Source organism: Eschrichtius robustus, chromosome 20 (assembly GCF_028021215.1).
Source record: "Eschrichtius robustus isolate mEscRob2 chromosome 20, mEscRob2.pri, whole genome shotgun sequence".
NCBI classification, from domain to species: domain Eukaryota; kingdom Metazoa; phylum Chordata; class Mammalia; order Artiodactyla; family Eschrichtiidae; genus Eschrichtius; species Eschrichtius robustus.
The window spans coordinates 45,153,206-45,180,711 of record NC_090843.1 but is presented as its reverse complement, the minus strand read 5'-3'; the positions used below and the strand labels follow the sequence as shown (position 1 = coordinate 45,180,711).

General features: G+C 39.9%; 1 protein-coding gene and 1 pseudogene across 6 annotated transcripts in view; one reads left to right on the top strand and one right to left on the bottom strand.

Moving 5' to 3' along the window:
• ACACA (acetyl-CoA carboxylase alpha) overlaps window positions 1–27,506 on the top strand; it is a 268,183-nt gene that overhangs the window by 50,769 nt on the left and 189,908 nt on the right. For 3 of the 6 annotated variants that reach the window (XM_068529919.1, XM_068529921.1, XM_068529922.1), the window contains exons 2-3: window positions 5,631–5,677; window positions 9,687–9,939. In XM_068529919.1, coding sequence (XP_068386020.1) covers window positions 5,631–5,677; window positions 9,687–9,939 — 300 coding nt within the window. Of the gene's footprint in view, window positions 1–5,333; window positions 5,387–5,630; window positions 5,678–9,686; window positions 9,940–27,506 lie in introns of all 6 variants that reach the window. The other 3 variants (XM_068529918.1, XM_068529917.1, XM_068529920.1) reach the window with 2 other exon arrangements.
• LOC137754635 (voltage-dependent anion-selective channel protein 2 pseudogene) lies at window positions 13,721–14,605 on the bottom strand (annotated as a pseudogene).

Sequence of the window (27,506 nt, the reverse complement as noted above, 5' to 3'; positions counted from 1 at the left end):
ACATTTAGTAATCCTTAATTGACTGCTACAATTTAAGAGAGAGGATTGAAAAACTGATTCAAGATTATGAAAATGTAAATGAGGCTTGTTGACTATTAATTTCACTGTGGGTGATCTGATTGGGCATCTTAATTTGGGATCTCTAATGTTCTACTTGAGGCTTTTTTTCGTTGGTCTGGTTAGATTCTGCAAAGAAGGATCCTTCAGTTTCCCTCCTGGAGGGTGAAAATTAGGGAAAGAAGGCTGGGAGGTCTTACTCAATATGTTTACTTAATCTCTCCATTTTCAATATGGTGCCCTCTCTTTTACTGTTGCTGGCATTCCTCAGCCTAGAAACCCTCCATTTAACCCTGTGTAGAGTATAAATCTTCAGTCTCTTATCAAGATGGTAGAGCAACAGGCACCTGGCTTCACAGCTGGGAAGAAAATCTAAGGATCTGAAGCTTCTGAAACGGAATTTCAGCCAGTCCTCCTTATAGTTCCATCTTTCACTTCCACTTCCTGGACATTTTGGAGATTCTATGATGTAAATTTTATTTATTCTAAGTTTACCACAGATGGCTCATGATTTAGTTTTCTTCAGTTTGTGTAGTCATTTATCACTCTGCCATCTGCCTTCTAAGAAAATTATCTTGCTATTGTCTCCCCTGACTTTTTTGGGGGGAGGTGGGAAGGAGTGTCTTTTTATGGCTTACGGCTTTTAAAAAATTCCTTGACTGTTGTTTTAGTGGGATTTCAGGCAGGAGCAAAAGTGGATATGTGTTCAACCTACCATCCTTATCCAAAAGTTTGGCAAGACTTCATTAAAGATTTCTTGAAAGGTGAGAAGTTTGTACCAGCTTCCTCCTTGATAAACATTCTATATCCCTGGACTGAGAAATGAGGACTAGGACAGATAAGTACACCATGTTATTTTCTCTATTATACCCTAAAGAAATACGTTGCTGTTTTTTTTTTTTTTTTTTTTTTTTTCTTTTTGCCACCCCGTGTAGTTCCCTGAGCAGGGATTGAAGATTGAATCCGGGCCCTGGCAATGGAAGCGCGGAATTCTAACCACTGGACCACTGGGGAATTCCCTCTACCATCTAGGTCTTTTTTAAAAAATATTTATTTATTTATTTATTTTGGCTGCGCTGGGCCTTAGTTGTGGCAGGCAGGATCTTCATTGTGGCATGTGGGATCTTTAGTTGCAGCATGCGGGATCATTTAGTTGCAGCATGCGAACTTCTTAGCTGCGGCATGCAGGCTTCTTAGTTGCAGCATGCATGCAGGATCTAGTTCCCTGCCCAGGGATAGAACCGGGGCCCCCTGCATTGGGAGTGCAGAATCTTACCCACGCACCACCAGCAAAGTCCCCATCTAGGTCTTTATTCAGTGGTTTCTTCTACATGGAATGCTCCTTCCTCCCCCTCCTTGCTTTTCTCCCTAGTTCTTCATTGCTAATGCCTTCCCACTCCAAGCAGTCTTCTTTGATCCTTGTCCTCACCATTACCACCTCCAAGTTTGGATAATGTACCCTTCTTTTATGTTTCTACACCTAGCAATTATTATACTACTGTAATTGTTTAAGTGTCCACAGCCACTTAGCCAGGGACCAAATCTTATTTATCTTTGAATATACGTTATTTATCTCACAAATTGGAACACAAGTCCTTGTCATTTTAAAATTCAAAACTTGCAGGAAAATAAAATATGGCTTAAAAAAAGCTGTATAATTCTCTTATGGATACTGAATTAATACCAAAATCCATTTAAGAGTTCATCAATAAAATGACAAAAATGAAGAGGAAAAGTCAGTGATTCTTTCTGAATAAATTTCAATGAAGTTACTATGGCTTAAAGAGCAAGGATATGTTGTGTTAGGTTGGATACTTTTATCAGTGGCTATGAAGACTAATTGCTGCCTCTTTAATTAGAATTGCTTGGAAAATACCATGTCATTTGAGTTCAAGGAGAACATGTTTACTAAGTTTGGTAAAATCTGTTCTATTTTATTTAGAGAAATATCTAAATAAATAAGTGCACTAGCTATAATTAGCGTTACCTCATTTTTCAGGAACATGGAAAGCCTTCTGCAGATATTTTCAAGAGTCCCCAAATAAAAGTTCAAGAACATATACAGTTGATCTTTGAATAACAGGGGTTTGAACTGCATGGGTCCACTTACACGTGGATTTTTTTTTTCAGTAGTAAATACTGCAATTACTGCAAGAACCAAGGTTGGTCACATCTGCGGATGCTGAATCTTGGACTTGAAGGAACTGCATATACGGAGGACACACTCTAAGTTATACACGGCTTTTTGACTGTGTGGAGGGTCAGCACCCCTAACCACTGCTGTTGTTCAAGGGTCAATTATATGTATTTTTAAATAAAAGAAAATTTGACATTGGCAACATTTGATATAATGAAGGAAATGTTTATTTGGCTAAGCAGACTATCCTACAACTGGATCTGCGGAAAGGCCTTCTTTTGGAGGTGATAAGACAGCAGCTATATGAGGCTTCCCCAGGGGTCAATTCCATTATTTGTCCACTTAGAGGAAAAGTCTTAGCCTAATTCATGGCAAGGCTTTAGGGATACCAAACTTGTATGCAAGCAAAATTTTTGTCAGGGTACATTTTTGTCAGGAAAGGGTCCATAGCTTTTATTAGATTTCTAGTAGTGTCTTGACCTAAGAAAATGTAAGAACCATTGGTTTAGGTACTTAACTCACTGTGCTTGCTTGAGGGCATAAAGTGGAGGGGGCAGAAGAGTGAGGATTAATTGTGGCTTTAAGACTTAACTTTTTGGGACTTCCCTGGCAGTCCAGTGGTTAAGACTCCGAGCGCCCAAAGCAGGGGGACACGGTTTCAGTCTCTGGTTGGGGAACTAAGATCCTGCATGCTGCATGGAGCAACCAAAAAAAACTCAAACACACACACACACACACACACACACACACACACACACACACGACAACTTTTTGGTATATGTATAACTGATTCATTTTGCTGTACACCTGAAACTAGCACAACATTGTAAATCAACTATACTCCAATAAAAATTTTTTAAAAATACTTAACTTTTTGGACACAACTCATAATAAGATAACATTAATGTCATGACATATATATATAACTGATACAAAATTTTACAAAACAGTATTTATCATTATAAAGTATGGTGAACTCTTAACATTTTCTATTCTATTGCATATTTAAATTTTAAAATGTTGGTTGTAACCCACTAACTTAATTTCTTAGTATTCTGATTATTGGTAACCCATAGTTTGAAAAACACTGGTTTAGTCCTTGTAAAACCCTTTCCTATACTCTCAGACCTCACAGTAGTCCCATGAGGTACATATGACCTCTTTTTATTTTTACAGATGAGGTGACTCAGAGATGGTAAGTGACTTGTTCAAGTTTGCACTGCACGTGGCAGAGTCAGAGTGTGATCTTGGTCCTAGGTTTTGACCCAGCTCCCCTGGCACCTTTTGTTACATCCCATCCAAACTACATACTTTTCCCTTCCTCTTCTCACTCCCTTTTTTACACAGTTGTAGGGAATAGTATTAGCTCAGACTACACAATTGGGTAAATCCTAATTTGCCAGTTGGCATACCTGCACTGTCGCCGGTCCTGTTGCTTGTCATTTGGGGTCCTCTCTTAGAAGTTCAGGATTTCCCTATCAGTGTAAAGAAGTTCTTTCCTTCTTTTTTCTTCTCCACCCTAGACCAGTGGTTTTCAAGCCTGAATGTAAAGAGGTTCAGTCAGTTGTGGAACTTAATATTCAAATACCTGGGTCTCCAGCAGGGATTTTTTTTTTTTTTTTTTGGCTGCATTGGTTCTTCGTTGCTGCGTGTGGGCTTTCTCTAGTTGCGGTGAGCGGGGGCTACTCTTCATTGCGGTGTGCGGGCTTCTCATTGGGGTGGCTTCTCTTGTTGTGGAGCACGGGCTCTAGGCGCGTGGGCTCAGTAGTTGTGACTCGTGGGCTCTAGAGCGCAAGGCTCAGTAGTTGTGGTGCATGGGCTTAGTTGCTCCGCGGCATGTGGGAGCTTCCCGGACCAGGGCTCAAACCTGTGTCCCCTGCATTGGCAGGCGGATTCTTAACCACTGCGCCACCAGGGAAGCCCTCAGCAGGGATTCTGATTCAGAAGATCTGGAATGGAGTTTAGACATTTTTTTTTAATAATTTTTTTAATTGAAGTATAGTTGATGTACAGTATTGTATGTTATAGGTGTACAATATAGTGATTTACAATTTTTAAAGGTTATACTCCATTTATAGTTACTATAAAATATTGGCTAGGGACTTCCTTGGTGGCACAGTGGTTAAGAATCTGCCTGCCAATGTAGGGGACATGGGTTTGAGCCCTGGTCCGGGAAGATCCCACATGCCGCGGAGCAACTAAGCCCGTGTGCCACAACTACTGAGCCTGCGCTCTAGAGCCCGCGAGCCACAACCACTGCAGCCCACGTGCCTAGAGCCCGTGCTCCGCAACAAAGAGAAGCCACCGCAATGAGAAGCCCGCACACCGCAACAAAGAGGAGCCACCGCAATGAGAAGCCCGCACACCACAACAAAGAGTAGCCCCCGCTCGCCACAACTAGAGAAAGCCCATGCATAGCAACAAAAACCCAACTCAGCCAAAAAATAAATTAAAAAGTATATATATTGGCTATATTTCCTGTGTTGTACAATATATCCTTGTAGCTTATTTTATACATAACAGTTTGTACCTCTTAATCCCCTACCCCATTATTGCCCTTCCCCCTTCCCTCTCCCCACTGGTAAGCAGTAGTTTCTTCTTGCTATCTGTGAGTCTGCTTCTTTTTTGTTATATTCACTAGTTTGTTGTATTTTTTAGATTCCGCATATAAGTGATATCATACAGTATTTGTCTTTCTCTGTCTGACTTAACTTCACTAAGCATAATACCTTCCAAATCCATCCATGTTGTTGCAAATGGTGAAATTTCATTCTGTTTTTAATGGCTGAGTAGTATTCCATTATATGTGTACACCACATCTTCTTTATCCATTCATGTGTTTTTAAAAAGCTCCACAGGTAATTGTTATATGTAGTCAAGGCAGAGAAATTCTACCCCGAATACATTATAATTGTTGGGCATAGAAGGAAAACCAGGATTTGGGAAGTAGCTAGAGATTCTTTGGTTCCTTAGAGTTTAGGGACTTAATAATGAGAGACCTGTCCTCTCCTTGGCTCCCAACCTTTGTGGGTGGGTATAAACACTTAGAAACATAATTAGAGCCTGACTGAATTGTTGAGAATCTAGTGGTTCTTTTCTCCCCACTGCCTCCTTTTTGATGAAATATTGGAAATCATAGGGTCGGAATGTGTCCATCAAAGTATACAATTGGAAAAGGCACCTTGTGAAATGGTAAGCTTGGATTATTGTTTAATACTTTTCGTGAATAGTAAAGTCTTTGAATGTGTAATGCTTTTGATTTACAGATTTAAACCAATAGTTAAAAAACTGAACTTTATACTTAAAGTTAAATAGTGTATTTGACCACAGAAATGATACTTTGACTAGTTTTGTACTGTGATGAGCAAAACAGGAATTGATAAAATTTTGGTTTCTAAAAAAAAGACATTTCAAATCTCTCTCTTTCTCTCTTTAGTTCTTTTTGGAGGTGGATATCTGCTCAGACAATAAGAATTTTAAGAGGTCAGTTACAAATAATGCTCTTTCATGTTTACAGTGTGATAAAAATTTTATGTTCATGTGCTAAAATATAAAACTGTAGGCTTTTATGTTAAAAGTTGCCTTCCGCAAAAGAATATAGGCAGACTGGAGGTGGGAGGTGGGTTACCTGAAGTGGTTGAGACTGACAGAGGTAGTAATCCACCACCTTTTCTCTTCAATTCAGGCCTGGAATCAGTGGAAATGGGACGGTCTGTGGAGTAGCTTCTGGAGTGTCTGGACAGCTACTCAGTGATTTTCCATACACGACCTCTCTTTTCTGTGGTTTGTAGGCTTGTGCCTGGGAATACCACTCAGTGGAGCTGCCGGTTGGTGAACAGGCTCTTTAGCTGTTGACACGTTGCTGCTTTCAGTCTCTGGAACCTATAGGTTCCTTCATGTTCTTCTTGGCTAGGAAAGAAAAATTTGAAGTTGACCTTATGGAACCTTTCATTTGTTCGTTAATCCTTTTTCTTTTCCCATGGAAGAAAGGAGAATTGCTCCTTTCTCAGTGAGTTCTATTTTTTTGTGTAGTTATCTAATTTTGCTTAGACTATAAACTAGAATCTGTCCCTGAGTGCCGTATTTCTCTTGTGAAGAAGGCAGCTATTATTTTCTGTTAGTTGAGATGAAATTTGGAAAAATTTTTTTTAATCTATTATTTTTAAGCTTGATTATTCACTGCTCTAAAATGAGAAAGAAATAGCCTTTTCACTGCTGTACTTTTTGGTGTTCTTCAGAGTGGTAAATCTGTTAGAACTTTTCCCTCCCTACCTCCTTCTCTCCCTTTTTTCCTTCCGTCCTTTTTTTCTCTTTTTAATGATTTGGTTTTTTTGAAGGTTCTGGAAATGTGCCTCTTTATAAAATTTGGAGCTGTTAAAAAAATTTTTTTAAAGAAGCCTAATATTCCAAGGGAGAAATGTATAGTGAATTTATTTATTTAATTTAATTTATTTTTTTGGCCACACCGTGCGGCATGCGGAATCTTAGCTGCCCCACCAGGGATCAAACCGGGGCCCCCCCACCACCCCGCAGTGGAAGCGTGGAGTCTTAACCACTGGACCGCCAGGGAAGTCCCCTGTATGATGAATTTAGACGTCAATTTTTTCCTTTCACATGATACTTTTATATTTGATTCTGGTTTTAAAAATGAAAGTTAGCCTAAGGAATCTCCAACTGGCTTTTAGGAAATGTCTATAGGTATTTTTAGCATTCCTGGCAATTTGTTATTACTGTTTCATTCTTCTAGCACAGTGGTTCTCAAATTTCAGGACTTGTTAAAATATAGGTTACCATGCCCCAACCTGTAGGTTCCAGTACAGTTTGCTAGTCTGTGGTAGAGCCCAGGTGATGCGGTTGCTGTGGCTGTTGCTGTGGTCGGACAACCACGCTTTGCGAACCACTGCTCTAGGGTTTACAGATTCTGTTGTGTTTTTGTAAACAAATAAGCTCTGATTCATAAATTACACCGAAATAATGGTGCATGTGTCGTTTTTAACATATTTAGTGATGATTGTCAAATACTTTAAAATCTTGATGTTTTATTATCTAATGTCAAAGAATGCTGCTGTTTACTTTTATACATCAAAGTGGTTTACAGCATATAAAATTATTAATAATAAGTTTATTATTTATTTATAACCTTCTCTGAGGGCACCTCAGTATCAGGACTGGGAATCATTACTCTGAATTAAAATCGTTGGTCAGGCTACAAGCTGTTTAATACTAATCTGATGTGTAGTTTTTTTTTTAAGAGTTTTTTTTTTAAATTTTTATTTATTTATTTATTTATGGCTGCATTGGGTCTTTGTTTCTGTGCGAGGGCTTTCTCTTGTTGTGGCAAGTGGGGACCACTCTTCATCGCGGTGCGCAGGCCTCTCACTATCGTGGCCTCTCTTGTTGTGGAGCACAGGCTCCAGATGCGCAGGCTCAGTAATTGTGGCTCACGGGCCTAGTTGCTCCGCGGCATGTGGGATCTTCCCAGACCAGGGCTTGAACCCGTGTCCCCTGCATTGGCAGGCAGATTCTCAACCACTGCACCACCAGGGAAGCCCTGATGTGTAGTTTTGACTTTTAAATAGCATTTTTGAAATGACAGAATAAATATTGTTTCATTTAGTTTGGGTTTTTATTGTTGTTGTGAGCTTTGAACTATGTTTTGGTCTTTGTTAATTAGTTTGCTAGCGGTTGGCAACATCTAATCCTGACTAGTAAGGCCCTGTATCTAGAAAACTTGTGCTTAATTGAGATAACACCTCCATAATTTTAATTATAAATTTTAAATTTGATAGTAGATTCACTTTCTCCCTATCAATGTCAGCAACCAGCACATTAGAGTCCAAAACAGACATTTTGGGGTGAAATTTTTTTTTTTAAGTTTTAAAAAAATTAATTAATTAATTAATTAATTAATTAGGTTATGCCAGGTCTTAGTTGTGGCCCATGGGCTCCTTAGTTGTGGTTCGCCAGCTCCTTAGTTGCAGCACGTGTGCTCCTTAGTTGTGGCATGCAAACTCTTAGTTGTGGCATGTGTGTGGGATCTAGTTCCCTGACCAGGGATCGAACCCAGGCCCCCTGCATTGGGAGCACGGAGTCTTAACCACTGCGCCACCAGCAAAATCCCTGGGGTGAATTTTTTTTTTTAAAATTAATTAATTATTTATTTATTTTTGGCTGTGTTGGGTCTTTGTTTATGTGCGAGGGCTTTCTCTAGTTGCGGCGAGCGGGGGCCACTCTTCATTGCGGCGCGCGGGCCTCTCACTGTCGCGGCCTCTCGTTGAGGAGCACAGGCTCCAGACGCGCAGGCTCAGTAGTTGTGGCTCACGGGCCTAGTTGCTCTGCAGCATGTGGGATCTTCCCAGACCAGGGCTCGAACCCGTGTCCCCTGCATCGGCAGGCAGAGTCTCAACCACTGCGCCACCAGGGAAGCCCCCCTGGGGTGAATTTTTAACAGATGTGATTTAAGAAAATACTCATGGAGACAAGTAAAGATTTTTTTTAAATTAAAAAATACTCATCTGGGCTTCCCTGGTGGCGCAGTGGTTGAGAATCTGCCTGCCAATGCAGGGGACACGGGTTCGAGCCCTGGTCTGGGAAGATCCCACATGCCGCGGGGCAACTGGGCCCGTGAGCCACAACTACTGAGCCTGCGCGTCTGGAGCCTGTGCTCCGCAACAGGAGAGGCCGCGATAATGAGAGGCCCGCGCACCGCGATGAAGAGTGGCCCCCACTTGCCGCAACTAGAGAAAGCCCTCGCACAGAAACTAAGACCCAACACAGCCATAAATAAATAAATAAATAAATAAAAAGCTCCATGTAACATATGTCAAAAAAAAAAAAAAACAAAACAAAAACAAACAAACAAAAAATACTCATCTGGAGTTTGTTTTAAAGCAAGCTGCGTGTGTGTCTAGTATATGTATACACGCATTTAGTTTGCCTTATATATGTATGTACATATGTAAATGTACTTCATGTGTGTATATTTATATGTATATACACTTATGTAAAATTCATAGCCTCTCACAGTATAGTGTTTGGAACCAGATGATAGTTATGTAAACACCAAGTTTCAAATGACCACCGCTCTCCCCAAACCCTTACCCTGAATTCTCCCCAATACTAACAACTGAAATCACAGTATCACAACCAGCAGCTTTCACCTACTGCAGAGATTTCTCCACTGATCATTATTATCTCTTGGACATGACCAAATTGATAGATATTGGGAATGGCTTATAGTTTTTAGAGAGAATGTTCTTTGAGGAAAAGGGAACTGATTTTAATTTTTTATGCATAGTTCCCATGATCTGGATTTTCTTTTCTTTTAGAAAGCAAAGGCCTTGAAAAAGAATAGCCAAGTAAACTAGTTCTCAAACTCTGCCTTGCTTCCAAGTGCCAGCTGTGGTGTACTAGGTCTAACCTGTGACTTTCCTCAGATACAGGTTATTATCCATAACCTGCTTTTCTCACTTACCCTTCATCTTCTCCATAGCTCTGAGAGATCATTTTGAAGGAATAATGGATGACCCTTCTTCCTTGGCCAAACCTGTGGAGCTGAACCAGCACTCCCGATTCATAATTGGTTCCGTGTCTGAAGATAACTCAGAGGATGAGATTAGCAACCTGGTGAAGCTGGACCTACTGGAGGAGAAGGAGGGCTCTCTGTCACCAGCCTCTGTCTGCTCAGATACGCTCTCTGACTTGGGGATCTCTAGCCTACAGGATGGCTTGGCCTTACACATGAGGTAAGTCAGAGAAGTTTAATGTTTTACTTATTTAATCTGTCCTATTGGTTTCACTGATCTTGTTCTGAAAAGAGCAAGAATAATTTGAGCCAAGATTTTTTCACCTTTTTCTGTATCATTGGACTTTTTGATGAGTAAGTGGGAAATGATGTATTTTGCCTGGAGTGCAGGTTTTGAAAGTGTCTTTTCCTAAATGTTCCTCTAAACTTTCTCCCGTTCCTGCCACATGCTAGGTCTTTTAGTGAGACCTAGCAAGTAAGAGTGAGGAATTTCAGTCTCCGTACTACTTTGACTTAACACTGTTATAACTGCCTGATGATTGATAGGACTTTTCCAGGGGTGGGCAAATTTGTAGTAATCTTTCTTTGAACTGCTTTATCATGTCAGAAAGTTATATTCTAATTCTGGCAGGGCCAGTCTTTATTGAGGAACAAGGGGTTGTTGTAGAGCTCTCCTTTTTCTCTAGAAATGCGATTCTCTACATGTAATTGAGAATGCCAGTAAATAGTAACACTAGATTATTCTTATTTATTGATGTTTGATTGTACAACCAGTGTGTGAACTTTTGGTCATTTGCTTTGCATTTCTTGGATTGAAAAGTCTGAATTAGTGGTTCTTGGTTTTTACTGTACATCAGAATCGCTTGGGGGACCTTAAGAAATGATCCCCATCCCCAGAAATTCTGATTCAGGTGATACTGGCCTGGCTTGGAGCTGGGGCATTTTTTTTTAAAGCTATTTGAGTGATTCTGATATACAGCCAGGGTTGAGATTATCGGTTAGCCTAGATAAACATAAATTAGGGTGACTATTGCTGCTGCTATTATCTTGGTGCTTCTCTAATTAATGGATCATAAAATAATTCAGCTCCTTTTTATACACTCAAGATACAGATTCTGTAGTAAAATCCTATACTGGGTCTGGCTGAATGCGACTGTCCTGCCTTATGGTTATCCCTGGGGATTTGGGGTCCTTGCTTCTGAAACATGAAGTAGTGAGTGTCAGTGGTCACCCCTGTTTGGCTACGTGGAGGTCGAAAGAAAAGAGTTAAGCAAGTTAATTATGTTTTACCTTTCCTAGAACTGCAATGAACCAGCGAGATAATTTAGCCTAATGCCTTTTATTTAAATAGATGAGAAAACTGAGGTCTAAAGAGGGAAAATAACTTGCCTAAAGGTAAATAGCTAGAAGACTGGAATTCAAAGTTAGATGCCCGGATTCCATTGAAGTAACTTTTCTCCCCTATTTCCCTGACCATACAAGTGTTTTAATTATATAACTAGTGCAGACAAAGTTGGTTTTTAGGAGTTAGTGAATAAAGTATTATATCTAATCTCTGGGCTAAAAAGAGGAATAGAAGTCAGTATTTAGTAGCAGGGAAAAGAGGTCAGGTTTTTATCTTTATGTAAACATTTTTTCTTACTTAATAGTTCACTTAATGGTTGGCCTGAAGGCTAATACTGGGGGCAGTATCCCTGAGGTCATTTGTAAATGAGTGGGGGTTGTGACTGGTGGGATTACTTGCATCGAGAAGGCCAGGACCAAAGATTCTAAACCTTCTGCAATGTACTGGATAATCACACACAACGGAGAATTGTTCTCACAATGTGATGGTGCCCCTGTTGAGAAAGACTGGATGAAATCTAAATCCTTAAAGCCACACAGCACTTGAGAAATTTGTCCAATTTGAGGCCAAGTGAAGCAGGATATCCATTCATTGGATTAGGAAATTGTGAGTTTGGCAATGGTGAGATAAATATAATTATAAGAAATTCAGCTGATGATATTACAAGGCAGTTTATAGTTGCCAAATCATTCCCAAAGTTGATGGCTCTTATTGCAAAGTCTATGGGGTCAGTGGTATGAGCACTTGAGAATTTCTTTGCATGCCCTTCTGTTGCAAAACTCATGCCTGTAGCTTGTGGAGGAACCACGGATTGATGTGTGATCAGCAGCCTGGGAAGGAGACAGTGCCAGTTTCTACTTGCTTCTCAGATAGCTAATGTTCCACAATAGAACAAAGGTTCTCCATTGATTCATTTTTTTTTTTTAAACTTCCATCACTTTTTTTTTTTTTTTTTTGGCTGCATTGGGTCTTCATTGCTGCGCACAGGCTTTCTCTAGTTGTGGCGAGCGGGAGCTACTCTTTGTTGTGGCATGTGGGCTTCTCATTGTGGTGGCTTCTCTTGTTGTGGAGCATGGGCTCTAGGCCCCCTGGGCTTCAGTAATTGCAGCACGTGGGCTCAGTAGTTGCAGCACGCCAGCCCTAGAGCGTGTGAGCTTCAGTAGTTGTGATGTGTGGGCTCAGTAGTTGTGGCTCGCAGGCTGTAGAGCGTAGGCTCAGTAGTTGTGGCACATGGACTTTGTTGTTCTGCGGCATGTGGGATCGAACCCGTGTTGCCTGCATTGGCAGGTGGATTCTTAACCACTGCACCACCAGGGAAGTCCCCATTGATTTATTTCTTAAGTCACTTGTGGATATGATGTCCTTGGGGGGTAATTTATTTATTTATTTATTTATTTATTTTTGGTTGTGTTGGGTCTTCGTTTCTGTGCGAGGGCTTTCTCTAGTTGTGGCAAGTGAGGGCCACTCTTCATCGCGGTGCGTGGGCCTCTCACTGTCACGGCCTCTCTTGTTGAGGAGCACGGGCTCCAGACGCGCAGGCTCAGTAATTGTGGCTCACGGGCCTAGTTGCTCTGCGGCATGTGGGATCTTCCCAGACTAGGGCTTGAACCCGTGTCCCCTGCATTGGCAGGCAGATTCTCAACCACTGCGCCACCAGGGAAGCCCCTTGGGGGGTAATTTAAATTGTTCCAAATTCATTTTATATATTAGAAAGGACTGTTCTGACATTTGCCACCAATTAAGTAGGTGACCACAGACAATTCATGTTACCTCTTTGGACTCATATTCCTCATCTGTGAAAATGATGATATTGATTCAGATACTCCTTTTCGCCCTTTGAACCCAAATTAAATGGAGACTGGCTGAGTTTAGGATTAGCTCCCAGAATGAATAGTCTTAATCCTTCACAGCTGATACAGATTAAAGAGGCAGGTACATTCTCAAAAGATGCGAACTGGAGGTCATCTAAAACCAAGTGAAGTAATTGCCATAGTAAAGGATGAGAGTGGGCCCCTCTCTCAGGTTAGGGCTTTGTTTTAGGTGCTCAATGAGAAGTCTAGTGGGTGTGATGGATGAATAGGCAGAAAAAGAAAATAGACTTTTCCAGAGTTGGAGATGACTTGCATCACATGTTTCTAGAGTGCCAGGGTAAGATTGGATTAATCACTCTCTAAGCTTTATGACCCAGACATTTGAAAATAATACCCTAAGAAAGTAGTTGTAGCTTGGTGGGAATATATAGGCATCATGGTAGATAACTGTGCTTTGGCTTTTTATTTTTAGAGAAGATCAGCTAGGGTTTGTGACCTGTATATCAGCTAGGTCGATACATTTCTGAACCTTACTATTATTATTTTTTTTTCAGTTTTCATAAAGGTCTATTTCATTATTGGTGGGTAGCGCATTTAACAGTTAAATATATTTAAATAATGTATAAGTGACTGCACGACTGCAGCATTGGTAACTAGATAGATAACCAGTTCAACTAGAAACCAGCTAACAAGTAACTCTCTAAATATTTAAAATACAGCTCTTGTTTAGATCATCCTTTGTTTTGATCACCTTCTGGGGGGCAGGGAAAGCCGGCTGGTCACATTGGAAATATATTAAGGCCAAATCTTCTGATATCCATTCTCAGAGGTTTCGTTCAGGTGGATTAAGCCTCCAACTCCAGGGCAAGCCCAAGCTTGTGGCCTCCAGCATTAATGCTCTTGCCATCTACCAGAGCAGACAGTGTAAGCTTCACACCAGGCCTCAGTCTGAGTGTAGCACACACTCCAATTAAACTAGAGTTGTTGACTTTTGCAGAAAGGGAAACAGTGGGATCCAACTGATATTTAGCTGCAATGCCAAAGCTAGTGCAGTTGGTTCCTGCAGTGCCAAAGCTAGTGCAGTTGGTTCCAAGCAGGGTTTACTGAAGTGTCAAGATCTTCGCGTACTTTCTGATAAATTGACCCTCCAAATTCTGTCCCATCATTGATGTTAGTGTGTAGCTGGAAGTCCCCAGTCCTGTAGCCCACTGCAAAATTATTCCTTGTCAGCTTTGATTTGGCACTGTCAAAAGTCATCTGGTGCCCAGCAAGCCAGCCCTCATAACCAAAGACCGCTGAACCGTGGATTGCAGGTCCAGCAAAATCAAAGCCAACATCACAACCAAGGTTTATACACTCCCTCTTGTAAGAAGACTTGATTTTACCGCTTTTCTTTCCCGTGTTTGGTGAAAAGGTGGTATCGGATGTCAGTTTCAAACCTTGACAAATCTGGTCTTCAATAGCGATTTCTGTTCCCAGAGTGTTATCAGTGTTCCACTTTTCTGTGAAAGTCAGACCATACTCACACCATTTATATTTGGTATCCAAGGTCCCAGTAACTTTACCAGTGTCTGTTTTAGATTAACCAGATGTTGAGAATTCCACCCCACTGCATGACTTTGTTTTCACATCTAGTTTCACTAGCCCAAAACCAAATCCTTTGTTGAAAATATCTCTGGCAGCTTTGCCAAGGTCAGCACATGATGGAGGAATACACATTGGCCTTGGGCAGTTCTGTCAGTAGACCTTGGGAAAAGGTGATCTGGTGGTCTCCTGGGGTAGGGGGCTGAGGCAGCTCACTCGGGGTCAGGCTGCAGCTGCCAAGGTTGGAGGGCGAAGTTCATTATTAATATTTAATTGAACATTTGAGGAGAAAAACCATTAAAGACTGAATGTAGGCATCTCAATTTTGATACCTAATGTGTGATTTGGTGGCATATAATAGAGCCATCTAGTTGTATGGATATTGACATTTTCTCTGCTCCTTGTGGGATGCCACCTGAGGTCAGATTGTTCTGCATACTTACAATGCTGTGCAAATCCAGATTACCCCACACTATCACACTATCAAACAAAGATAGTAATCAGTTTTGTCAAATAGTATGCTGATTTCCTGGTTGAAGTCCAGTTTGAGACAGGTTAGCCTCACAGTTGAATCTTTTACCTCTTAAGGTACTGTGATTTCTTTAAGTCTTTTTTATACTTATAATTCATGTATTTGAAACTCCATCTCAATTTTCTCTTAAACTTCTTAAAAATGTATACTCAGAATATCAAAGGGCCAACATTTTATGCTTAGCAAGCATGTTTGGTTAATGACTGTATTTGCGAACAATCTGTAAATGCTGTTGTTTGTGTGTGTGTATATGTATATATATATATATATATATATATATATATATATATATATATATATATATATATATATATATATATCTATATATATCTATATCAAGCCTAAGATGTCCTGTAGCTGGGGTTTAAGAAAGTAGTTGCTGCTGTGGAAGGAGAGAGTCACTCAGTTCACTCAGGAAGGGCTTCTTGAAGGTGAGTTATATTCCTATCTCCTTTATGGTCTAGAAAGAAAAGTACTTTACCAATATCTTAGAAAATTTAGAATTCACATATGAGATTGTCTATAACGTGTTTGACTCTTCAGAATAATCTAACTAGAGAGTTTTGATGCTATTTTCTAATTAGAAATAATCTTTAAAGTTTCTCCAGTGACGCCAGTCACGGAATGCAGACAGGTAATATACCGAATTTGGGATCAGCTCCTAGATACTGCACTTCATGGTCATATTAAAAATTTCATATAGAGCTGTACTGAGCTTCATCCATAAGAAATAAGGTGATTCTAACCTTAGTTAGAATCTGAGAGCATCTGGGAGTGGCTCTCAGCTTCCATTCCCATTGACTGGGTCAAGAGGGAAGTTATAGGGAACAAGAATAGTAAGAGAGAGAGCTGACCTATTCCTGCTACATCCTATCCTATTTTTCACATTGTCTGTATGAATTAGCAGTCCTGTTTTCTCAGTGACTAATTAGAAAAATAATAGTAGTGATTGGTAACATTATCAAGTGCTTTACTATATGCCAAACTCTCTGATGTGCTTTATGTGGAGTGTCACACTTAATCTCCACCACAGCAAACCCATGAGGTAAGTAATAATATACTCTTATTACGCACGATTTATGGATGGGGAGTTTATGGATGGGGAATTGCCCAGTCAGAGCGCATACTGTCAGCCACTACACTAAAACAAGAACCCTGGGTGTAATAGATAGGTTGTGGTCTCTTTGAGCAATTTTTCTCTAATTAAACGTCAGCCTTGTTTAAAAGGGACAGAAGTTAGAAAAAATATATATATTTCTTTTAGATTTTTTTTTGATGTGGACCTTTTTTTTTTAAAGTCTTTATTGAATTTGTTACAATATTGCTTTTGTTTTATGTTTTGGTTTTTTGGCCGTGAGGCATGTGGGCTCTTAGCTCCTGGACCAGGGATTGAACCTGCACTGCCTGCATTGGAAGACAAAGTCTTAACCACTGGACTGCCAGGGAAGTCCCTGAAAATATATTTTTACATAATGCTTTATTAAAGAAGCAATAAGGAAAATTAAAAACAAAATACTAGAAAGCAAACATAAAGCCTTGTATATCCACCACCCAGAGATAACTCCTGCTAATACCCTATTGTATAGTCTTCTGGATCCTTTTCTGTGCATATGTGCATATGCGTTTCTTGCTACTGAAATGAGATCATCCTGTACACGTTGTTTTACAGTCTCTTTTTTGTCAAAAATTTCCACTTTTGTATTTCAATAAATTTTCATCTCATCTAATATGTACACCACATTCAAATTTCTCCAGTTGACTCTAAAATCCTGGTTCATCCAAACTGGTATCAAATCCAGGACCATACGTTGTATATTATATCCCTTAAATTTCTTAATCTATCGGTACCCTCTTTTTTTTTGGTGACAGTGACTCGTTGAAAAGGAAGGTAGCAAATCATGAAAGTATATGGCTACTAGTGATAGTTTGGTGGTATAGAGATAAATGGAAGGAAAAATAAAGGATAATTTACCATTCCACACTTTTTATTGTTATAGCATGTGTAGCACAACAATTTGGTGTTGCGTTAATGATGATATTTTAGTGGATTGTACAATCATAATGAAAGTGACCATTATAAAATATAGTACGATTTGACCAAAAGCTATGAAGAACAAGAGCTTTCTAGTTTTAGCTGTATATATTTGTGTTTGACCTGGAAAGAAACAAGGATTCTCTTTATTTTTTAGTCTCTCACTTTTAAACTCCTGAGTCTGAAGTGATTTCATTTAAATCTAGTGATGGAGGTGAAAATAAATAGCTGCAAAAGCCTTTGGAAAAGTAAAATGTGCCATACTGGTATAATATATTATTTATTATGGAGGAGTCCATTTGTGAGGTAAATTTTCATATTAGGGCTTTTGGGAATTTAGATCTGAAAGGCTTTTGATTACAGCAAACATTTACTGTCAACGTTATAATTTTATATGTTGAAAATAACCATTATTGAGAGGGCAGGAAACTTCATTTCCCCTTCCTATCTTTTGGCTCATCTCTCTCGAGCTGTGACATGGGGAATAAGGAAACTGGCTCTAGTTTTGAGTTTATATTATGGCTTTGCTTGCTGATGGGCCTGTGAGAGTGTTCTTATGTTTGGCTTTCTTAGGATTTCCCATTTAGCTTCCCTGAGCTTCCCCCCTTCCCCCAGCAGCTCTCCGAACTCTTTACTCTCAATACTCCTTCCTTGATATTCTGAGGTTCCCAGTTGCCATGGTACCTCAGAAGTGTAGTAGACAGAGAAGGTCATTATGAGATCTGCAACGTGGTACTTTTTTGCTGAGGGCAGTAATTTCCTGTCTCTATCTCCCACTCATTCCTTCTTTCCATTCAGAAAACAGGAGCTGTCTCTGTCTGTGTCCGTATTATAGTCTCCAGAGTTTATTCTACAAATGTAGCTAATTGTAGGCATGAAATTACAAATGTTCTAATGTTCAGGACAGCTGCTTGAAAGTGTTTATTCCTTTTAGTACTTCTAGTGTAATGCATACATTTTCCCCCTCTGTTTTTCCTGTTAATATGAATTTAAAAGGGAAGTTTGCTTTTACTACTTAAATTTTAAAAAATTATGAGATGTACGCTTATTAGAGAAAATTTGGAAATCCAAAAAGTATAAAGAAAGAAATAAAAAACAATCCAGGATATGATCATCCAGCAATAACTGCTGTTAATATTTGATATGTTTCCTTTCAGTGTTTTTTACCCCTTAAGGATAAATTTCATTAAAAAGTATATACATAGGTGATGTTGTAATGAATACACAGCTCTGTTTCCTGCTTTTTTTCCCCACATAACAATATTTTCTCATGTCCTTAAAAATCTTTCATAAACGTGACTTTTTCAGAGTGCTAAAGTAGAGTTATGCTTGTTTCTAAGTGGCTTTCCCTACTATGGGCTCTTTGGTTTCTGAGGCAGTTTATTACTCCTTGACGATCTACTTTCTATTTTCCAAAAAATTTTTTGACATCTATAGTCTGTTGGGGGTCTCTTCTACCATTCTCTTTGTCCTTATATCTTTATACCTCTTTTGCTATTTTATTGTCATTTTTGTGATTTTGGTAGGGAACAGTAATAAACAAATGCTCACACTTTCAACTGGTAGTCCCATTCACTTCTTAATCTAGTGCAGTTGGGCTTCTGCATTTACCATTTCTTGTAGCTACTCTTAGAAAACTCACTGGTGACCTCCTAATGGCCCCAGTCAACAGTGTTGACTTTTCTCTCGCTGTTGAAACTACTCCCTATGTTTTACGAACATAATCTCCCAATTCTATTTTCTGATCCTTCCCTCTTAGGTGCTTGAATAGGCTTGTTTTTTGTTTTTATTTATTTATTTATTCATTCTTGGCTGCGCTGGGTCTTCGTTGCTGTGCGCGGGCTTTCTCTAGTTGCGGTGAGCAGGGACTCCTCTTCGTTGCGGTCCACGGGCTTCTCATTTGCAGTGGCTTCTCTTGTTGCGGAGCACAGGCTCTAGACACGCAGGCTTCAGTGGTTGTGGCGTGTGGGCTCAGTAGTTGTGACTCGCGGGCTCTAGAGCACAGGCTTAGTAGTTGCGGTGCTCGGGCTTAGTTGCTCTGCGGCATGTAGGGTCTTCCCGGACCAGGGCTCAAACCCATGTCCCCTGCATTGGCAGGAGGATTTTTAACCTCTGCGCCACCAGGGAAGCCCTACATATTCTTGTTGATGCTATCCCCCAATAATTCTTGAATTCGTCCCCTTCTTTCCATTGCTACTGCCATTGCTCTTGCTCTTATTTCTTATTTGGATTATGGCAGTTGTATTTTAGCACTTCTCCAGTCTCTTTCCCCATACAGTATAAGCACCACATGGCCATTGTCATCTCTCTAAGGTAAACTGATCATCTCACAGCACTATTCAGTGGGTCTCCATTATCCATAGGATATTTTATTGTCTAGCCAAACACTGTGCCAGGGTCCTCATGTTCTTTCTTTCTTTTTTTTTTTTTTAATTATTTAAAAAATTTATTTATTTATTTTTGGCTGTGTTGGGCATTTGTTGCTGCATGAGGGCTTTCTCTAGCTGCGGTGAGCGGGGGCTACTCTTCGTTGCGGGTGTAGGCTTCTTATTGTGGTGGCTTCTCTTGTTGCGGAGCACAGTCTCTAGGCACGCAGGCTTCAGTAGTTGTGGCATGCGGGCTCAGTAGTTGTGGCTCGCGGGCTCTAGAGCACCAGCTCAGTAGTTGTGGCACACGGGTTTAGTTGCTCCGCGGCATGTGGGATCTTCCCGGACCAGGGCTTGAACCCGTTCCCCTATACTGGCAGGTGGATTCTTAACCACTGCGTCACCAGGGAAGTCCGCTATGTTATTTCTAATACTCACAACAGCTGTAATCATTATGATGGGCTTAATGAGATCTGTAAGGGGCCCACTAATGTCTCAGAGATGTTTGAACTGGGTTTTGAAGGATGAACAGAAAACAGACAAGACAAGCTAACAGAGATAGGTGTGTGTGTAGTAAGAAGGGTAGAGATGGTGAGGTTGACAACATGTGTAAAGGTACCAGACTGTGGAAACATCCAGCATGTTCAGGCAGTTGTAAGACATGGAGTATCACTGGAATGTAAGGGGGACAGGGTAGTTAGAGCAGTGGAAGAAGAGGGTGGTGAGATAAAGGTCAGATGGTTAAGGATCTTGTATGTCATACTAATGTTTCAGGAAGAAGGACCCCTGCCAGGGCCCGAGAGTGGGCTCTTGTTTAACACTCAGAAGTGAATTGTCCGAGGAGACACATGTGCTGACAAAGCAAGAGACTTTATTGGGAAGGGGTGCCCAGGAGGAGAACAGTAGGGTAAGGGAACCCAGGAGATCTGCTCTGCCGCGTGGCTCGCAGTCTCAGGTTTTATGGTAATTGGGTTAGTTTCCAGTTGTCTCTCGCCAATCACTCTGACTCAGGGTCCTTCCTGGTGGTGTGGGCTTCACTCAGCCAAGATGGATTCCAGCGAGAAGGATTCTGGGAGGTTGGTAGGACACACGGACTGGCGTCTCCTCTCTCCTTTTGACCTTTCCCAAATTCTTCCAGTTGTTGGGAGCTTGTTAGTTCTGCGTTCCTTACCAGGACCTCCTGTTGCAAGCAGCTACTATCTTGCCTGGCCAGGGTGGGCGGTTTCAGTCAGTGGTTCCCCTAACACTAAGACATATATAAGATGGAAAACATGGGGACTTCCCTGGTGGCACAGTGGTTAAGAATCCGCCTGCCAATGCAGGGTACACGGGTTCGAGCCCTGGTCCGGGAAGATCCCACATGCCGTGGAGCAACTAAGCCCGTGCGCCACAACTACTGAGCCTGAGAGCCTCAACTACTGAAGCCCGTGTGCCTGGAGCCCATGCTCCGCAACAAGAGACGCCACCACAATGAGAAGCCCGTGCACCACAATGAAGAGCAGCCCCCGCTCGCTGCAACTAGAGAAAGCCTGCGCACAGCAACGAAGACCCAATGCAGCCAAAAATAAATAAATAAATAAATTTATTTATTTTTTTTAAAAAAGATGGAAAACAGTATTTAGGTTTGGCTGTACAGCAGAATCATCTGCAGAGCTTTAAAGAAATATGGATTCCTGAGCCCTGTCTCAGACTGATTAAATTAGTCTCTGGTCATTCTGCTACTCTCCAGGTGAGTCTGATCTGAAACCTGAGCTGAGGACCACTTTTTCAGAGTTTAGAGCAATGCCTGGCATATAGTATATGCTTAATAAATGTTTGTTGCATTGAAATTAAAGTTGTGCAAGTAGATTTGATCACTGTGAGGAAGAGTATATAGGTAGAAGGGAAACGTATATTAAGGAAATGTCTACCTTCAGGTGGAAGGAGGGGGAAAAAGGAGACAGGAAATGATCGGTGAGGTAGAAGGAGAACCAAGAAAACCAGAGGAAAGATGATTTTAAGGTAGAAGATGTGACATGAAGTGAATAGAGATGAAAGACGGAGACAAAGCACTGGAGTTAGGAGTAGGAGAAGCCTGAGGCGAACAGCTTTCAGTAGATGGCAAGAGATAAAGTAGTGAACAAATGGTGAAAGAACAGGAATTTCAAGTTCACCTCTTAAGAAGTTGATGGCAAGGAAGAAAATACAATAGTTACTTAAGGGCAAAATAGGATCTGCTCACTTGCTCCCTCTCCCCCCCTCTCCTCCCCCTCCCCCTCCCACTACTCCCCCCACCCCTCTTTCTTTCTCCTCCCCCAAGCTCTCTCAGGTTTTCTTATTGGAATGCCCTTCTCCTGACTGTTGAAATTCCTTTCATACTTTGGGGTCCTCACGTTTTAAGGTCCTTCTCAAATGCTGACTGTGCTGTGAAATTCTTCTTGTTCTTTCTCCCATTTTGTAGTTTTCTTCTGGAAATTTGGCCTTCCATTTTTTTCCACAACAGTTTCATTCTTTCTCCATTGTCCTTAAACCAGCAGTCTCCCTTTCTGCTAGTCCCTGCCTCTTCTAGACACACTTTCAGTTCATAACTTTGCCTCATATTTCATGGAGAAAATAGAAACTATCAGGCCAGAAATTCTTCCTCCCAACACTTAATTTCAAGCTTACTTGTATCTGTACTCATATTCTTATCTTTGTCATTGATTTTTAGTTTAATCCATTGTATTCAGAGGATATACTCTATGTAATTTCAAATTTTTGAAATTTGTTTATACTTTATGGCTTAGCATATGGTCTACTTTGGTAAAGTTTTTTTTGTTTGGTTTGTTTTGTTTTTGTTTTTTGGATTGTTTTTTTTGGCTGTGCTGTGTGGCTTGCAGGATCTTAGTTCCCCGACCAGGGATTGAACCTGAGCCCTCAGCAGTGAAAGCGCTGAGTCCTAACCACTTGACTGCCAGGGAATTCCCTGGTAAAGTTTTATAAATACTTGCAAAGAATGTGTATTTTGTAGTTGTTGGTTATAAAATTCTATACATGTCAGTTAAGTTGAGTTTTTCAATTGTGCTGTTTTTCTGTTTCCTTGATGTTTTTTGCCTAATTGTTCTCAGTTGCTGAAAGAGGAATATTAATTAATCTCACTGTCAGAATCCTATAAATCAATGAGAAAAAGATATTTCAGTGTCTTTTGAAGACATTTCAACCCAATAGAAATATAAGGAAAAGACTTGAACTTCACAAAAGAAGATACCTGGACGGCAAATAAGCTTATGAAAATAAGCTGTTTAATATCGTTGATCATCAGGGGTTTGCAAATTAAAAATCACAATGAATTAATTGCTATCCCAACCAAAAAGGCCAAAATTAAAAGACTGGCAATGTCAAGTGTTAGCAAGGGTGTGCGTCACATGGAAGTCTCATACATAGCTGACGGGAATAAACGTAGGCACAGCCACTTTAGAAAAGTATTTGGGCAGTATCTTTTACAGCCGTAAACATACATATACTCTATCAACAAGCAAGTCCTTTCCTTGCTATTTACCCGAAAGAAATGAGTGCATTTGTCCACGAAAAACGAAGTTCAAGTATAGTCAAAATTCATAAAAAACAGAATGTCCAACAATAGAGTAAATAAATCATGCAGTAGTCACACAATGAAAATGAACAAACTACTGCTATGCCACAACATGGGTGAATTTCATGGACATAATATTGATCAAATACATACAGTACGGCACTATACATATGAAGTTCAAAAACAGGCAAAACTGATGGTGATAGAGTTCAGAATAGTGTTTACATTGGGGAAGATATTGACTGGAAAGGAAGCACACTGGAGCCTTCTGAGACTCTGGAAATAATCGGTATCTTAATGGAGTGGTTAGTTATGTGCATATGTACATATGTAAAATTAATTGAGTATATAATTAAGACTTTGTACTTTATTGTATGAAGTTACATCTCAAAAAGTAGATAAAACAGGCAGGACTTCCAGCTATAACTTAGTGAGGAGATGAACAAATCCTTAATCCCAAAAAGCAACTACAAAGCTTGACAAAACCATTTCAGCCTTAAAATCAACTATAAGGCATACAACAGTCTGAGAGAAGTTTATATTTGAAAAACTGCTGAAATTCAATAAGAACAGTAGGAGTCTGTGGTGTTCCTGTCAGGACTTTTCCCATTCCCTTCCCTCAGCTTGGTTGGCATGGAGGTTGTGCCACTGTGGGTATGCCATAAGGGCTGGAGTTTTTGATGCTGCAGTTGAAGGGAGCATACTCCTTTTGGGTGGTGGATGATGCCCATGCTCCCCAGTGGCATTGTCAGTAGAAGTGACCATCTGGCAGGGGATGAGAGAGGTGGGCCAACCGCTCTACTAGCCTGAGGTGTGTTTGTGGTGGGGGTGAGCATATTGCTGATTGAACCTGCGTGCGTGCACAGAGTGGACATGACAGGGCTCAGCAGAAAGTTAAAGCCAGGACATACTTGAAAACGTCCTGAACTTTGAATGTGCTACTCTGCCTTACACACAGACACATGAACAGAGTACAAAAGCCTTACTGGCCTCAGGTGTTTGGGTATAACCCCTGCCTAATCACTGGCTGACATTTAAGTTTTGCAGACATAGAGGTAACCCCTTAGAAAGGAGGTTGAAACATAAAAACACATGATAAGAAATTGAGCTGAGGCATCAGTGATAGTACACTTTGGGGGAGAGAGATTTCACAGATTTAGCCCAGGCAAGTTATTATGCCAAGAAAGAAAAACAAACAAGCAAACATTAGTAACAACAACAATCTTCATGGGTAAAAGAAATCAGAATCCAGAGATGCTACAATAAATTATTTAATATGTTAAGTTTTCAACAAAAAAATCATGAGATGTGAAAAGAAATGGGAAAGTTAGCCCATATTTAGGAAAAAAGTCAATATAGACAGTCTCTGAGTGTATAGATGCTGGATTAGCGGACAGAGTCTTCAAATCAGGTATCATAAATGTATTCAAAGAACCAAAAGAAAGCATGTTTAAAGAATTTTTTAAAAGTATGACAACAATGAATCAATAAATAATATTCTCAGTAAGGAGAGAGAAATTTAAAAGAAGCAAATGTCACCAAAGAGGATATACAGATGGCAAATAAAGATGTGAAGAGATGTTCAAAATCACTAGCTATTAGGGAAGTGCAAATTAAGACAGTAAGTATTACTATACAACTGTCAGAGTGCCTAAAATAAAAACTAGTGACAACACCAAATGTTTGCAAGAATGTGGAGTAATTGGAAAACTTGTACATAGTTGGTGGGAATGTAAATGATACAGCCAGTCTGGAAAATAATTTGGAAATTTCTTATAAAACTAAATATTCACCATATGGTCCAACAATTCCATTCCTAGTTATATACCCATAAGAAATGAAAGCATATGTTCACATAAAAACTTGTACATGAATGTCCACAGCAACATTATTTATAATAACTACAAAGGGGAAACAACCCAGTATCCATCAACTGATAAATGGATAAACAAAATATGGTATGGCCATACAGTGGAAAATTATTTGGCCATAAAGAGAAATGAAGTATGGATACATGCTACAACATTGAAAACATTATGCTAAGTGAAAGAAGCTGCATATGATATCATTCCATTTATATGAAATATCTAGAATAGGCAAATCTATAAAGACAGAAAGTAGATTAGTCATTGCCTAGGACTGGGGAGGGGTTTGGGGGAAATAGGGAGTGTCTGCTACTGAGTACAGGGTTTCTTTTGGGGGTAATGAAAATGTTCTAAAATTGATTGTGACGATGGTTCACAACCATGTGAATATAATAAAAACCATTGAATTATATACTTTAAATGGCTGAAATATATGGTATGTGAATTATATCTCAATAAAGTTGTTAAGGATTTTAAAATGAGATTAGCAAGGTCACAGGCTATAAGATCCATATACAAAAATTAGTTGTATTTCTGCATACTAGCTAGCAATGAACAAGCAAAAAATTAAATTAAAATAATTTTATTCACTATGGCATTGAAAATAATAAAATGCTTAGGAATAAATTCAACAAAAAAAGTGTAATACTTGTACATTAAAAATTATATTACTGGGACTTCCCTGGTGGTCCAGTGGTTAAGAATCCGTCTTGCAATGCCCGAGATGCCGGTTCGATCCCTGGTCGGGGAACTAAGATCCCACATGCCATGGGGCAACTAAGCCTGCGTGCCACAACTGCAGAGCCCACATGCCACAACTAGAGAGAAGCCTGCACACTGCAATGAAGCAAAAAGGCCGTGCACTGCAACTAAGACCCAACGCAGCCAAAAAATAAAAATAAAAATAAATTATATTACATTGCTGAGAGAAATTGAAGAAATTTAAAGTCTAAATACAGGCAGACCTTGTTTTATTGCACTCGCTTTATTGCACTTCACAGATAATTGCATTTTACAAATTGAAGGTTTGTGACAACCCTGCATTGTCAGATGATGGTTAGCATTTTTTAGCAATAAAATCTTTTAAAATTAAGGTATGTACATTTTTTGGTAGACATAATGCTATTATTGAACACTTAGTAGACTATAGTATAGAGTAAACGTAACTTTTCCATGCATTGGGAAACCAAAAAATTCATGTGACTTGCTTTATTGCAATATTCACTTTATTGTGGTGGTGAATTGTGGAACCGAACCCGCAATATCTATGAGGTATGCCTGTAAATGGAGAGACAGTCCATGTTTGGGAATTGGAAAACTCAATATTGTCAAAATGGTGATTTTCCCTAAATTGATCTATAAATTCACAGTCCATGTCAAAATCCCAGGAGGATTTGTTTTTTCTTTCTAGAATTTGCCAGACTCATCCTAAAATTTACATGGAAACCCAAAGGACCTAGAATAGACAAAACAATTACGGAAAAGGAGAGCCAAGTTGGAAGACTTAAACTACCTGATTTCAAAAACTGACTGTAAAGCCACAGTTATCAAGGCTGTGTGGCATTGCTACAGGGATAGGCATATAGATCAGTGAATCAGAATTAGGAGTCCACAGCTAAATCTATTTATATAAATGGGCAGATGATTTTCAAAAGAGGTACATCCTTGATTCAAGATTTCTTTGCTTGGAAAAGCCCCAGTGTAAAACAGTCTCTCACAGCGCGTGCTGCAGTGTAACTCAGACTGCCTTGCAGTCAGGCTAGCTAATGCATCACAGTCTGCCGGATAAACTGCTACATCATCCTTGGTGCTTGGCATGTTACAATGTTGGGATCAGTGTGGGCTTCTAGTTGGATTTTGTGCCAGGTACGTGTCTACTTTGGACACTCTTTCATGTTAGATTAAAATGAGGATGCTTTGAATTTGGAGGAATGAATGTGGCTTTTTCTTTCTTTTGTTCTAATATTACAGGAGGATTGGGAGCAACATCCATAAAAGATTAGAAACACTAGCTTTGTTTTGGATCTGGGTGTGCTGTGTTAGTGTTTGGTTGTTTTAGAAAGATCCCTTTGGTGAAAGGAAGCACAAACTTGATTACTGAGAGTGACTCTTTAGTATATTTTCTGATATAATCAAGTGCAAAATAGCCTGCTTTATTCTATACGCAATGCTTTGCTTTTTGAATGTTGAACTTATATAACAAAGGCAGAGAGTGATTCTCTTTTGGGAACTGCCTACATCTGGCAGTTAGATGTGTGTGAAATTGAGCTGCTTCTACATCTGTGGTCACTGTAATTGTTCTGAACAAAGGCTTCAGTGCTCTGTTTTTTGAGACACGTTATCCTGAAGAGACGTAAAGATAGGAGGACTCCTCTGCATCAGCTTCTTTAAAGGAGGAAGCAAACTTGACTGACTTTATCAGACGTTAGCATAGTATGGAAGGAATGATGCAGAGTGGTACAGGCCAGAAACCAATCCAGGACTTCCATTTTTTATTTTGGCTAATGGTCATATTGAGCGAGTGTCCTGATTGAGTCTTTTCACCTTGGGTCACCTGAATGTCCTAAGATCAAGGTTTGTCTTAATCATTTGTCTTCTGTTTGATTTTTCATCTTTCATCTGTGTTCCAGGTCATTTGTGTACTTCTGTTTTGGAGGGTTTCCCTGGAAGGTTAATAGGTTCTCAGCATAGTTGGCATTACA